Source organism: Dermochelys coriacea, chromosome 1, assembly GCF_009764565.3.
Source record: "Dermochelys coriacea isolate rDerCor1 chromosome 1, rDerCor1.pri.v4, whole genome shotgun sequence".
In the NCBI taxonomy this organism is placed as follows: Eukaryota; Metazoa; Chordata; order Testudines; family Dermochelyidae; genus Dermochelys; species Dermochelys coriacea.
Genome location: NC_050068.2, coordinates 323,809,489 through 323,824,262, shown reverse-complemented (window position 1 = coordinate 323,824,262; position 14,774 = coordinate 323,809,489). Strand labels below are relative to the sequence as shown.

The 14,774-nt window shown below is 43.8% G+C and overlaps 1 protein-coding gene across 16 annotated transcripts in view; it reads left to right on the top strand.

The window, feature by feature from the left end:
• Positions 1-14,774, top strand: part of CPNE8 (copine 8) — a 279,857-nt gene that overhangs the window by 12,227 nt on the left and 252,856 nt on the right. For all 16 annotated transcript variants that reach the window (XR_006275544.1, XR_006275547.1, XR_006275546.1 and 13 more), the window contains exon 2: positions 8,401-8,441. Coding sequence is in view for 10 of the 16 variants with exons in the window: in XM_038399049.2 (XP_038254977.1) it covers positions 8,401-8,441 (41 nt within the window). In the remaining 6 variants the exon portion in view is untranslated. The remainder of the gene's footprint in view (positions 1-8,400; positions 8,442-14,774) is intronic.

Sequence of the window (14,774 nt, the reverse complement as noted above, 5' to 3'; positions counted from 1 at the left end):
TGGTTTGCTGGTTATGATTATGCTATCTATTTGCATGTATCATTTTTGTATTTAAAGATGTAAGTATTGGCTCTATACTGTCTGTATTTCAAACTTATGCTAGGCTTCTGGGTGCCATCCCAGACAAGTTGGTGTCAGCTCTGCCTAGCCTGCTGGATGGCCCATTAAGGACCATCAGCTATACAATTGACCCATTGAGAGAAAGCAGACACGCCTTGCGACTCAGCAAGGTATGCAGGGACCTGCCTATGGACAGAACTCTGAGGATTTTCCATGCCATGTGATGGACAGCTTGTCTTTGGGATAAAGAAAGAAAGAGACCACATGGCAAGAGAATATAAAAAGCTGCTGCAGCTTCTTACCTCTGGAGGAACTTTGCTACACTGAAGCTTTGAACAAAGGACTGATGACCCATCCCAGCTGTGGATGTACTCCAGAGACTTGATTTGAACCTGCAGTTTATTCTATCACTGCTGCAAGCCTGAACCAAGAATTTTTTCATTACTGTATGAAATGCATCCGATGAAGTGAGCTGTAGCTCACGAAAGCTTATGCTCTAATAAATTTGTTAGTCTCTAAGGTGCCTCCGGTACTCCTTTTCTTTTTGCGAATACAGACTAACACGGCTGCTACTCTGAAACCTTCATTACTGTAGGTAATTGATTCCATTTAACCAATTCTAGCTCTCATTATATTTCTCTTTTTACGAATAAACCTTTAGATTTTTAGATTCTAAAGGATTGGCAACAGCGTGATTTGTGGGTAAGATCTGATTTGTTTATTGACGTGGGTCTGGGGCTTGGTCCTTTGGATCGAGAGAACCTTTTTTTCTTTTAGTGGGGTATTGGTTTTCATAACCATTTGTCCCCATAATTAGGGGCACCAGTGGTGATATGGGGAAACTGGAGTGTCTAAGGGAATTGCTTGTGTGACTTGTGGTTACGCAGTGGGGTAAAACCAAAGTCTTCTCTGTTTGGCTGGTTTGGTTTGCCTTGGTTTGCATAGAAACCCCAGCCTTGGGCTGTAACTGCCCTGCTTGAAGCAATTTGTCCTGAATTGGCACTCTCAGCTGAGTCCTGCCAGAACCAGCATTGTTACATCTGGTCTGGAGAACTAACGGGCACAGCTTTTCAAAAGTCCACACTGTACCATTGGGCAGTGGATCTCAACAAGAGGTGTGGGGCCCCTGGGGGAGGGGGTCTGGGAGAAGGTTTCAGGGGCACCGTCAAGCAAGGCCAGCGTTAGACTCACTGGGGCTCAGGGCACAAAGCTGAAGTCCCAGCACATGAGGTTGAAGTCCAGGGTCCTGAGCCCTACCACCCGGGGCTGAAGCCAAAGCCTAAGCAATGTAGCTTTGTGTGGGGGGGCCCCCTCTGGCATGAGGCCCCAGGCAATTGCCCTGCTTGCTACCCTCTAATGCTAGCCCTGGCTTTTATATGCAGAAAACCAGTTATTGTGGCACAGGTGGTCCATGGAGTTTTTATAGCATGTGGGAGAAAGGGAGTCCCAAAGACAAAGGTTGCGAACCCCTGCCCTGGGGGATGTCACAACTACCTTTTCTGATGGGAAAGTATTCTGAATCATTCTACATTCATTCTGCCCTCTTTCATAGAGTCCAAGATCAGAAAGGACCATTGTGATCTTCTAGTCCAGGGCTCTGCAATCTTCGGCATGCAGCCCGCCAGGGAAAGCTGCTGACTGGTTGAGATGGTTTGTTTACCTGCAGCATCCGCAGGTTTGGCCGATCACAGATCACTAGTCACGGTTTGCCGTCCCAAGCCAATGGGGGCTGTGGGAAGCGGCATGGGCCGAGGGAAGTGCGGCCAGCACATCCCGCAGCCCCCATTGGCCTGGAACGGCAAACCACAGCCAGTGGAAGCTACGATTGACCAAACCTGTGGACGCTGCAGGTAAACACACCTTCCCGGCCCGCCAGGGGCCAAAGATTGCCAATCCCTGTTCTAGTCTGACCTTCTGTATAATACAGGCCATGGAACTCAAGGGCTGAGTCTGATTCTACCCAAATAACAAGGAGGCCCTTAGAAATAATTTTCTGGGTCATGCTCAGTAAGTCCTCTGTCAACTTCCCCTGTTGACCCATCTTTAGTGAGGAAAGAGAGTATTAAAGTGTCTAGTCTGAAAATTGACAATGGGGAAAATGGCACCACCATATTAAGCTGATAAGTAATATTTAATTAAATCTGAGATTCTGCAGAAGATGAGGACTCTCACTTGCTGTGAGTGAGTGGATTTTAAGTTGCGTGTGAGGTTACAGGAGAAAAATTCTGTATTAGTATGTATTGTTTCTCATTACTCTAAAATTTGAAATTAGAAAAAAACAAACATGAACAGGCTAAAACAAATGTTACCTTTATAATCTAGGTCAGTTTTTTTTTTTAATCAGTCCATGCATAATGTATAAATTAAACCACATAAAGCAACATAAGAATCAGTCATTTTTATTTTATACTTAGCTACAGCAGCTGACTGGATTAGTGAATACTGGTCTGATTTAATCAAGTGTGGTACAGTATCTTCAAGTTTTAGGCTAAATGTAGTATGATTATAATAGCTGAACAATTTTGGGAAGTAAGCGGTTTTTATTTTATTGGTTTGACTGAGGTTACATTACAGTAAAGCTAATAATTTCATTCACTAAACTATTTTATGTATGGCATAACTAAGCTAGTTCTTTCTGCTTTATTGTTACTACTGTTTATACAGAACAAGAAAACTTTTATTTGGATGTCTTTGACCTGCCTCACTCTTTCTTAAGCTGGCACCTCATACATCCAAACCATGTAGATGTTCTGGGTGTTGGGTTCTCACTCCCTCCTCTGACCTCCTGACCCTGTATCCTACTCCAGCCACAGTGGATGGTTCTCTTCTCCCTTTCAGGACTTTCATCACTGGGCCATAAACATGATACTACTTCCCAACCTGCAAAACAAAAGAGACCTTTTCTTTTGAGGATTGTCTAGATTTAAACAAGTATTCGTTCTAGTCCTCAATTGATGAAGGAGAACTTTCCACTCTCTTAAATACTCTGAATCAGAAGATTCAGGTCAGTTATTCCCTAATGAAGACACAGAGGTCTTCATTGGATTAATTAATTTCTTTCAAGCTTCCTGAGCCAGCAACTTAACCTCCTGTTCAGGATCCCCCTCAAGATGAGCCATAGGAAAGGCAGGTCTTTTGAGAAATCTGTAGATTTCACCCCCACACATTTCTCTGTATGCTCCAAGCCTGAAAAGAAGTCAATCATTAAAGTATCTCTGTATGAGATTATGATGGGTTAAGGCCATCAGATTCTCTTCTGACCTGAAGATTGACTCCTATTTCTTGTTCTTAGTCAGGTTCAGTCAAAGATGAGATTTTGATCCCATTTGATGAGATGGGCTCTCCAGAGGACCTAAAGATCAAAAAGTACCTATAAAGGTGCTTGGAATTTTCTTCCGTTAGCACGTGCAATAGCAACACAAAAAAGACTATCTGCTTAAATGGCCCTGTATATCTCCACTTCCTCTTGTGCTCTCAGAAAAGAGGCTCTGTGGAGATCAAAAGAGGGAGACCAAAAAGAAATTAGATTCTATCAATATGATGCTGGCTTTCCTCTACAATCGCTCCTCTGACATCACCAGATTGCTACTCTATAATGCCCTGGCTTAAAGAAATGTGTTTTGTGGTTTCTGCATACTGACACCACTTCCAGAAGCAACCTGGTTCAAGTATCCTGAGACAGAGAACAAAGAGTTAGGTGCTGCTGTGATCCATAAAAACCCCGGCAGCTAAGCTGCTGCATAACTCTCTCTTTAGGCGCTTAAATTCACTCTGCAACCAGATTTCTGCTGTAAAAGTTTCCTAGGTCCCTAAGCTTCTGCCTCTAGATTTGTGCATTGCTGCCTGACTTGGGCGTCTGGGCACCTGTCTCATCCTTAAGTCCCAGGGTGATCTCCATACCAGTTGAAGATGTGATGCTCCACCTATTTTGTCTGTGTGGGCCAGTCAGGTAGACCTAATCTATAGCCAGCAGAGTAAAGGACAATAAGAAGGGGTTTGTAACTTACATTGGGAAGAATTTTTTGTTGGTCAATTACTAGATGGAAATTGTAGAATAGTCAATAATGAAAAGGCAGAAGTGTTCAATAAATATATTTGTTTTGGGGGAAGAGGAGAAACAGATGATGATTGATGATGAAGAAATGCTTTCCATTCCAATAACAATTCAGGAAGATGTTGAATTGCAGATACTAAAGTTAGACATTTAATATCAACGGGTCCAGGTACATTGCATCCAGGAGTTGGCTGAGGAACTTGCTTCACTGTTAATGTTTGGGTCCCTCCCCCGATAACTCTTGGAACACTAGGGAAGTTCCAGAAGAGTAAAAGAAAGTTAATGTTGTGCCAAGTATTTAAAAGGTAAATGAGATGACTTGGGTAATTATGGGTCTGTTTCCATGACAGTGATCCTAGGCAAAATAATGGAGTGTCTGATAAAGAATTAAAGGAGGGTAATGTAATTAATGCCAATCAACATGAGCTTATGTAAAAATAGATCCTGTCTAACTTGATATCTTTTTTTTTTTTTTTTAGTTAGTCTCTAAGGTGCCACAAGTACTCCTTTTCTTTCTTTTTTTTTTTTTTTTTTTTGATAAGATTGCAAGTTTGGTTGATAAAGATTAATAGATTTAGACTTCTGTAGGCCATATGACTTGATACTGCATGAAATTTTGATTAAAAAATTAGAACGATATAACATTAACATGGCACACGTTAAATTGATTAAAAACTGCATAACTGACAGGTTTCAAAATTTAATTGTAAAAGGGGAATTGTCATTGAGTGAGGGTATGTCTAGTGGGTCTCACATCGATTTAGTTCTTGGCCCTATGCCCTTTAACTATTTTTATCAATGACTTGGAAGAAAACAAAAAATCATAACTAAATAAATTTTTGCAGATGACCCAAAATTTGGGGTGGGAGGTAAAGAGGCGGACAATATTTTTCATCACTGGGAATTTTTAAATCAAGATAGGATTTTTTCCTAAAAGATATGCTCTGCCTAGTTCAAACAGGAATTGGTTTTGGGAAGTTCTGTGACCTGTGTTATGCAGAAGGTCAGACTAGATGATCACAGCAGTCCTTTCTGGCATTAGACTTGCACCTTGCTGGTTTTAAACAAAGTTACAAAAAAGACTTGCATTTTTATGGACAGTTTGATAAAGACCTTTGCTCACTGTGCAACAGTAGTCAAGTAAATGTTAGATTATGTACTTAATGGAATAGGGAATACAATGGAAATGTGATTTCAATTTATTTTTAAATCAGTTATGTAGCCTCACCTAGAATACTATGTTCAGTTCTGGTCACTCAATTTCTATAAAAGATAAGCACTAGAAATAGAAGTGGCTCAGAGATGAGTTGAGAAAATTGAGATGAGATGAAAAGAGGAGACACTCTAAAAATATAGAAAATAATGAATGGCATAGAAACTGATGACCTTAACTCTGCCCTATAGCAACATGAAAGAAGATTAAATATTTCTTAAATAATTAGTTTAATTGGTGACCACAAACCTAAAATTCCATAATCATAAAGCTATTGCACACAATCATTACAGTAGAGAGCTAATGTAAGCGGGGAATAGTCCCGCTATTGTGGGGAACTTTTCCTGGCTTCTGCACTACCCCGGTGAAGTGGGCTAGCGAAAGGATCCGAGTCCTCTCTCCCACTTCCTTTACCCAGTGGCCTCCCTTCCCTTGAGGACTCTCCTTCCACTCTCCTGTCTGGCAGAGTCCTCGTAACCCTAACAAGGCTGGGCCCAGACTTCCTGGGGGGCTTGACCCCCAACCCTGCTGTGGTCACCTAGGACAGGGGCTAGGGTGTCCCCCCTCCAGGGTACTCTCTCTGCACTGGCACTTCTCTGACCATTACATACAAGTTAAAGCAAATGCAAGTTAATTAATCAACAATTAATTTAAAAAAGAATAAGGAAAAATGGGAAAGGTTAAAGGAAACACATCAACGCGCTCTGTGGCAAGGAACATCACAAACAGTCTCTGGAATGTCAGGGCAGTTCAGAGTCTGTTCCTTGTAAGTCCCAGGTTGCCTTCTCAGGCCCTGGCTTTGCTGCAGGGACACTGTGGGTTGGACACTTGCTCTGGTGGTGGCCACACTCTCTCAGGCTCTAAGTGGTAGGACCTTCTTCCCAGTGTCTCCCCCGCCCTTTCGGGGTTACGATCCAAGTCTGGCCTGCAGAGCTTCTTGGCTGAGGCGTCTTCCTGTGCTGGGCCTGCTGCCCAGGGTCCCCCTCAGTCTCCCCAGCTACTCACAGCACCCAGCTCCAGACTGCTCCAGCCCGAGCTCCACCACTCTGTCTCTGCCTCCACCTCCCTGGGCTGCTTCTTTGGCCCCTCTGGCTCTGGTTGCTGCAGCTCTGCTCCCATGATAGGTCTGTTCTGCAGGCTGCTTCAGTGATTCTTCTCCCAGCACTGACCTGCTTCGTGGTCTGCTTTTCTGGCCCCTCTGGCTCTGGTTGCTGCAGCTCTCCTCCCAGGGCAAGGATGCATCCGATGAAGTGAGCTGTAGCTCACGAAAGCTTATGCTCTAATAAATTTGTTAGTCTCTAAGGTGCCACAAGTACTCCTTTTCTTTTTGCGAATACAGACTAACACGGTTGCTACTCTGAAACCTGTCTCTGGGCTGTGCCTCTGGCTTTGGGGCTGCAGCTCTGCCTTTCTGGTTCCTCTGGATCTGGCACAGCTCTGCTTCCCAGCTTAGCTTGGGCCCCTGGTTTGTGCTTCGGTTGGCCTCACTCTGTCTGACCCAGACAAATCCAGCTCACACAGAGGATGAGACCCCCTGGCCTCCTGACTCTCTGATTAGCCTGCCCACCCTGTCATTCAGCCTGACCTGGAGCATTGGCCTCTCCCCATTGTTCCTGGGGGCTATCAGTCTCAGGGTCCTGATTTCCCATAGACCCTTCCCCTTTTAGTACTGGGAGCTAGCCAACCAAAACACCCCCACTGAATGTTAGTAAGGGGGCAACAGTCCCCTTACACTAAGGTGGTTTGGTATCCTGATTAAGCATTTCCATACCCCAGCATATTTGGATTTTTTATATTTAATTGTGAATTTTGGGGATTTATAACACTTGATTTTTGGGATAGTTGAAACACCTGTAATGTATTTTACTTTATTTATTGGTATGTACTCCCAACCTTAATGCCATTTTCATATAGTTTATCTTGACATGTATAACTGTTAGTTAGGAGGAAACTTTCCCTAGGGGGCAGATTTCCCCGTAATTGTTATTACAGAGTTTCTTGTAATTTTTTCCGAAGCAGCTGGTATTGGACATTGTCAAATATAGGGTATTAGATTTTGATGGGCCACTCATCTGATTCATTATGGTAATTATGTCTGAAATTACAATCTGAGTGTACATATGTGGATAGTGTTCATTTTAATCCTAATGGAATAAATTAAGAATGACCAAATGTCATTACAAAGCCTAATACTAGAGAGAGAGTTTAGGATAAGAGACAGGAAATAGGACCATTGTTACTCAAAAATAAAAAATCCATTTTAATTTTTACTGGTTACTTCAGCCAAAATGCAACACTGGAAGAACTATGTAATTATTTAACCTGAAAGAAGAAACAATAGAGCAGTATTAAGATTGACTGACCATTTCCTCTTTACCCATGCTATTTCTACACTGCCCCACTGTTGGGACTAGGGGATGTGAAAAGCAGTGTGCACCAAAGTGCTGCTCTCTAACTCCCCAAGTGGATGCTGCGGTACAAACTAAAAGTTTCCTAGTTTGCATTAATGATAGTTTGTTAACAATAGTGAACCGTATAGTTACATACCTACTACATTTGTAGGTAAAATACCAAGTATAATCAAATAATGAGAGCTTGGACACAGAACACTTTACTAGACTGTTTTAGTCTTGAAAGATTAGGTTGAGCCTAGAAGCTTGTTTTAGGTAGAGATCTACCCAACTTGAAATATTTTGTTCTACATTTTGGGGGGGAGGGTGGTTACTTTTTTAGCTTAAAGCTGAAATAATAAACTCGCAAATTACCATGACAGCTTAGTTAGTTATTTCAGTTTCTGTGGGACATTGCATTTAAAAATATATATTTCTAATTTATTGTTTTGCCTCTTTACCCTTTGTGGTAGTTGAGTCTACAAATACTAGCTCTGAGTAATTCTGATATGCATAAGAGATGGAGGAGAGCCAACTGTGTCCCCTTATGTTCCTTAAATAAACTGTTTTAATCATATATGCATTGTAGAGGCTTTCAATCAGAAAGAAATCATCATTGTTTGCTTTGAGATAGTCTTTCTCTATTTTAGTAGCAGTGTCATTTATCTGTCTTTCTTTAACAGAAACCTTTTGGACAAAGACACATTTTCAAAATCTGATCCAAGTAAGTAAAAATCTTTTTTATTATGTTTTATTTGTTGGACTGGATAAACTGCAGCATAAAGATGTCAAGTAAACCTCAAGGGGAATTCAGCCTCTAAGTCAATTCAGTTCTTGTCCCCTCAGCAGAGACTTAACATAGTGTAATTGTGACAATGGTTTTTGTCATGTAGACAGTTGTATGCTAGGAAGTTGACTGAGACTACTGAACTCATTTCACATAGGCTACTGAATAGTCATTAGCTGATAACTTTTCGTTACTACTGACGTGAACCACATTTTCGATGAGTGACATAGAATTTAAAGGTTATTTAGGAAGGAAGGAAAGGAAGGAAGGAAGAAGATTTAAGGTTAACTGGTTTTTTTGCTGGGAATTAATAAATGCAGAACTTCCTGTTTTTTTTAAAAAACAGGAAATCTATTGTACTTCTCACATTTTTCCAGGCTGCTAGTCAAACTATATAGAAATCTTTTTAAAAATCTCCTCTTTCTGCTAATGCTCCTAATGAATAGAATTAATTTTAAATCTAGAGCCAAAAGATAAGAAATAAATGCCATTTACTTTTGTGTTGATATATTAATACGCCTTGGGTCACTGGGCAATGTCACATCTTGATTGTAAGCCATCAAAGAGCAGATGTGAAAGACCATAGACAACTCCTAGATTAATGTAAGAATGCAACTGTGCAGAGAACCATGTTGCTGAACGTGATCTTGACAGGATTGCCCTTGGCATGAAATTCTTGGCTTTGGTCCAGCATGGATATCTTCTACTCATAGACTGTAAGGTCAGAAGGGACCATTATGATCATCTAGTCCTGCGGTTCTCACAACAAATTTTTTGGTGGCCTCAGTGTGCGGCCACCAACTCTTGCTGGTGGCTGCTTTGACAATTTTTCCTAAAATACTTTAGGAAAAACAAATACATTCACGCATATACATGTACAGTCATAGTGATTTATTTATGTGGGGTGTTTTTGCAGACTCAATAATAACATACAATTGTCTTTATTATTTACTGGACCTAAACAGAATAGAAATACAAGATGGTTTGCATGTTCTTGTCTTTTTGTTTGTTTTTTGTTTTGTTTTGTTTTGTTTTTTAGACTTGCTGGCTAGTAAGTCCGCTTCTGTAATAAGTGATATTTGTATGTTTAATATCACTTTTCACAGCAGAAACTTGTTAGCTAGCTGAGAGGCAGTGAAAAGCGATATTAACAAACATGCAAATATCTCTTTTCACAGCAGACTTACTCAGCCCTGGCAAGCTGGGGGGATAAATTAAGCCTTGGATGGGGAGATGGGAGGCAGTGGGGGGCCAAGGATGATGGGGGAGGGAATGGGGCGGCCGCAGGGGGTTGTGTGTGTGTGTGAGAACCTGAAGCCCAGTGGCGTGGGGGAGGAGACTGCAGCTGTACAGGCAAAGCCCGGAGCCCAGAGCCCGCTGACACATGACCAGAGCCTGCTGCCTGCCACACCAGGGGTGAAGCCGGGACCCTGAGCTCCACCGCCCCCAGGAAGGTGGGAAACTCATACCGGCTGTCTGCTTCTCCAATGTTTGGGGCTCGAGGGGGGCAGGACCCAACCCCTCCTTGCTGACCCCTCCTCCCCCCAGTCACTGCTCAGGAGCCTGTGGCGGCAAGAAAAGCCCCTGATGGCTGCATGCAGCCATGGTGGCCACATTTGAGAAACGCTGATCTAGTTTCACCTCCTGCACATTGCAGACCACAGAACCGCACCCACCCACTCCTTGACCCCTAACCTTTGGCTGAGTTACTGAAGTCCTCAAATCATGGTTTAAAGACTTCAAGTTACATAGAATTCACCATTTACACTAGTTTTACTCTGAAAGTGATCCATGCCCCATGCTGCAGGGTCTCTGCCAACCTGACTCAGGGAAAAATTCCTTCCCGTCCCTAAATATGGTGATCACTTGGACCCTGATCATGTGGGCAAAACTGACAAGGCAGATGCCTGGGAAAGAATTTTGTATAGTAACTCAGAGCCCTCTTTATCTGGTATCCCATATCTGGCCATTTGGGGATATTTGCTAAAAGCAGTCGTTGGGCCACCTGCTATTGTAGGGAGTCCCATCATACCATCCGCTCCATAAACTTATCAAGTGCAGTCTTGAACCCAGTTAGGTTTTTTGCCGCCACTGCTCCATTGGAAGGCTGTTCCAGAAATTCACTCCTGTGATGTTTAGAAACCTTTGCCTAATTTCAAGCCTAAATTTGTTGATGGCCAGTTTATATCCATTTGTTTTTGTGTCCATGTTGATGCTTAACTTAAATAACTCTCCTTCCTCCCTGATATTTATCCCTCTGATATATTTATAAACAGCAATCATATTTCCCCTCAGCCTTCTTTTGGTTAGGCTAAACAAGGCTTATGTCTCCTCTCATAAAATAGGTTTTCCATTTCTCAGATCATCCGAGTAGCCCTTCTCTGCATCTGTCCCAGTTTGAATTCATCTTTCGTAAAAGTGGGAGACCAGAATTGCATGCAGTATTCCAGATAAGGTCTCACCAGTTCCTTGTATAATGGTACTAATGCTGCTTCTTCGAGGCGTGTCCCTGTGGGTGCTCCCCTTTAGGTGTGTTGGCACCCTGCGTTTGTAATTGGAGACTTGTAGTAGCAGTGCCTGGTTGGCCGTGCCTGCACATCAGCCATCTTGCACTGTTCCAAGTGGTTGTCTAATGTGCACAGCCAACCGTCCCCCAGTTCCTTCTTTTCCGCGTTTGCCTTGAGTCAGAGGGACAGCAGTGCCTCTCTTACCTTAGATAGCTCAATAGTTTTCTGTTTTTCCTGGTATTGTTAGCCTATCATTTAGTTCTTTATAGCCTATGTTTTATATTTTACGTAGTTTTTCTTTATATAAAAAAAAAATTTATACCTTCCCCTTCCCTTTCACCTCACCTCTTCAGCAGGTCCCTGGCTTTGAAAGACAAGAACGGGCTTATCCCTCTTCTTTCTCCAAAGCAAGTACCCTTTCTGGCATGCCCAGCTCTCCTGGATCTAAACACTGCCTGACTTGCAGACTTCCAATACCGGTCTCAGACAGCCACTCAGAGTGTGTCCACTGCCTCGGTGTGACACACATTGCTCAAAAGTGTCCACGCTGCAAAATGATTGCTAGGACAAGGAAAGCCAGGGATCTACAGTTGAAACTCCTAATGATGGAGAAATCCCTCAGACCAATCTCCTACCCTGAGTCCAGGATGCTCCTGGCCAATGGTCGCCAGCGGCAGCGTCTGATGGGTTCTACTTCAAAAATGGCTGCTAAGGAGCCTGCTCCCCAAAAGGCTACCAGAAAGTGGTCTCGGTCATCCCTACAATGAGATTCGCCTAAAAGAATGAGATTCGCCTAAAAGAAAGCAATCACTGAGTGAAAAATCTGCTCTGCTACTGACAGCACCGAGAGCGCCAGACCATGAGGCAACAAGAACGTCTGGCACAGAGCCTTCCCAAGGAGCTAAAGACCATATGCCGGCAAGCTCTCATGGAGGTATGCGCACTAAAGCCAAACCTCCCAGCTCAGTGCTGATGTAGCCGAAGAAAACCTCAGCACCAAGCAGGGCAGTGGTGGCATCTGTTGTATCCAAACAACACAGCAAGTCATCGACACAGACAGCTCTGACCCTGATTCCTAGTCAGTGCATGCTGCCTCTCCTGGCACCAGTCCTCATGGTTCCACAGCAATTCGTGAGACAGGTGGACCTGATAGTTGCTTCAATGCCTGGGGCTCCCCTATTTAGTACCAATGGTATCCCAGCTAGATCAGGATCAAGCCTGGTGTCCACTCCCAGTGGGTCAGCCCCTCTCCTTGCCAGTGATGAGGAAGAAGAGGATGACGCAGGGCTATGTATCCCTCGCTACTCCTTCCCTAAATCAGGACTCTCTCTCAGCACCAAACATCTGCAGATGTACAAGGCTGGCATGCTCAATCATGGATACCCACTCCTATGACCTTCCCACCCAATTGGCCATCCTGGGATCCCTGGGCCATATATAGGGCCCAGAACCTCAGCCCCCCGACCCCAACCCAACAAGGTCCAGAACAACACGGCCCCCTTCACCAACTGTCCCAGCACCCTCAGGTGCAGGATGAAGAGCTTGAGAAGCCTGAGGACAAACCTGAAAGTGATACCCTGCCACTCACCCACATTTTTGTCTTTATTATCGGAAAAACGGTAATGCCACCACCCCACACTTTGAGGGATGATTTCCAGGACCCTATTCAAAAGGGTAGTGGAATCCCTGGACATTTCCTTAACAGAGCTACCAGAAACCCAACACAAGCTCACAGATATACTTCGGGCATCCCCAACAGCAGAGATAACACTGCCGATTAATGACTCCATAATGGACCCTGAAAAAATAATTTGGCAGACACCCATCACAGCCCCTCCCTCGCTGGTGGTAGAGGTAATTAATCAAAGGGGGAAAACAACACCAGTCTAGAATGACCCCTAGTCTTCAGCTATGCTGCCGTTCCACATAGCTAACTTTTCAGCCTTGTTGGCCAAATATACACATAATCTGTTCTCTAAGATGTCAGCTTTTATTGAAAATCTGCCAGATGACAGAAAAGAACTGCAGAAAGCAAACATTTCTGAAGGTGCTCTCATTGCCAGAACAGCCCTACAGACCTCTCTCGACTCTGCAGACACAGCAGCACAGACCATTGCTACATCAGTGGTAATGCGCCGGGCATCCTGGCTCCATCTCTCCAGGTTCCTGAAGAAGGTTCAAGCCACTGTCGAAGACTTACTCTTTGAGGGGCACAAATTGTTTGCAGAAAACACCAATGTGTCCTTACACACCTTAAATGACTCCTGGGTGACCTTAAAAACCCTGAACATCTATGTACCTGCAAACAAAAAGAAACAAGGCAGGTTTTACAACTAGAGATTCTGGGCTGCCCCATACTCCCAGCCCTAAAGACAGTATGACCAACGATGTAAACAAAGACAAGATGCCAGCAAAACTGAGAAGCCTTCCATGTCTCAACCATCCACCTCTAGACAATCATTTTTGAAGATGTGGTCAAGGGCACGAGACCTCCACACTCTTTGATTCCGGAACCAGATCCCTTCTCCAGCCAATTTTGGAGACAGTCTGTCACTATATTACACCATCTGGAACAACATCACTACAGACAAACGGGATCTGGAAATTATCCAGAAGGGTTACTCCATCCTCTTTATTTCTATTCCACCTACCCACCCCCCTTCCCCATCCCTCTTCAGGGACCCCTCTCACGAGGAAATAAACCACTTCATACAATTAGGTGCCGTGGAACCCTTACCAACTCAACACACAGGGAGAGGGTTTTATTCCTATTACTTTCTTACTCCAAAAAAGACTGGAGGGTAGAGACCCATCCTGGATTAATGAAAACTCAACAAATTCATGAGAACACAATGTTTCAAAATGGTGATTCTAGCCACAATAATTCTGGCATTAGAGATTGGCTCTCAGCCCTCGACCTCCATGTTACCATTCACCCGGTGTACAGAAGGTTCCTGAGATTCAACCTAGGAAATCAGCATTTCCAATACAGAGTGCTACCCTTCGGCCTATGAACTGCCCCAAAGGTTTTTTCCAAGTTTCTTGCTGTTGTTGCAGCTCACCTCCACAGACAGGGTGATAATTTTTCCATACTTATGACTGCCTGCTCAGGGTACCAATGCAGCAGGCAGTGATAAACGCCACGCAGACCACGATAATCCTGTTCATGGACCTTGGGTTACAGATAAATGTGCAGAAGTCCACCGTGGTTCCTGTCCAACAGCTGGAATTTATAGGAGCCTACCTTGCCTGTCTCACAGCAACAGCGAGGTTACCCCAACAATGCTTCCTCACCTTAGCCAATCTAATTGTAACAGTGATGGATAGCCCACAAACATCCTCCAGAACGTGCTTACATCTCTTGGGGCACATGGCTGTGACAACGTTTGTCGCAAAATATTCCAGGCTCCACATGAGATGTTTACAGGCCTGGCTTTGAACTGTATATATACCTCAGACATTCTCTCAACAGATGTCTCACGATGCCCCACAGGGTAAAGGACTCACTCATGTGATGGGCACAACCACAGAACTTCTGCGCAGATCTCCTTTCAACAAAAAGCTCCAACTATAGCAATCATGACGGACGCTTCCCTCATGGGATGGGAATTTACATGACAATACTGCTGGGGACCAGGGCCACTGGTCCCCAGCGGAGACAAACGTGCTTACTGGAGCTAAGGGCAGTCTGAAACGTGTACGAGCACTTTCTCCCTTTAATCCAGAACAAGACCATCAAGATCATTATGGAAAATATAGCATT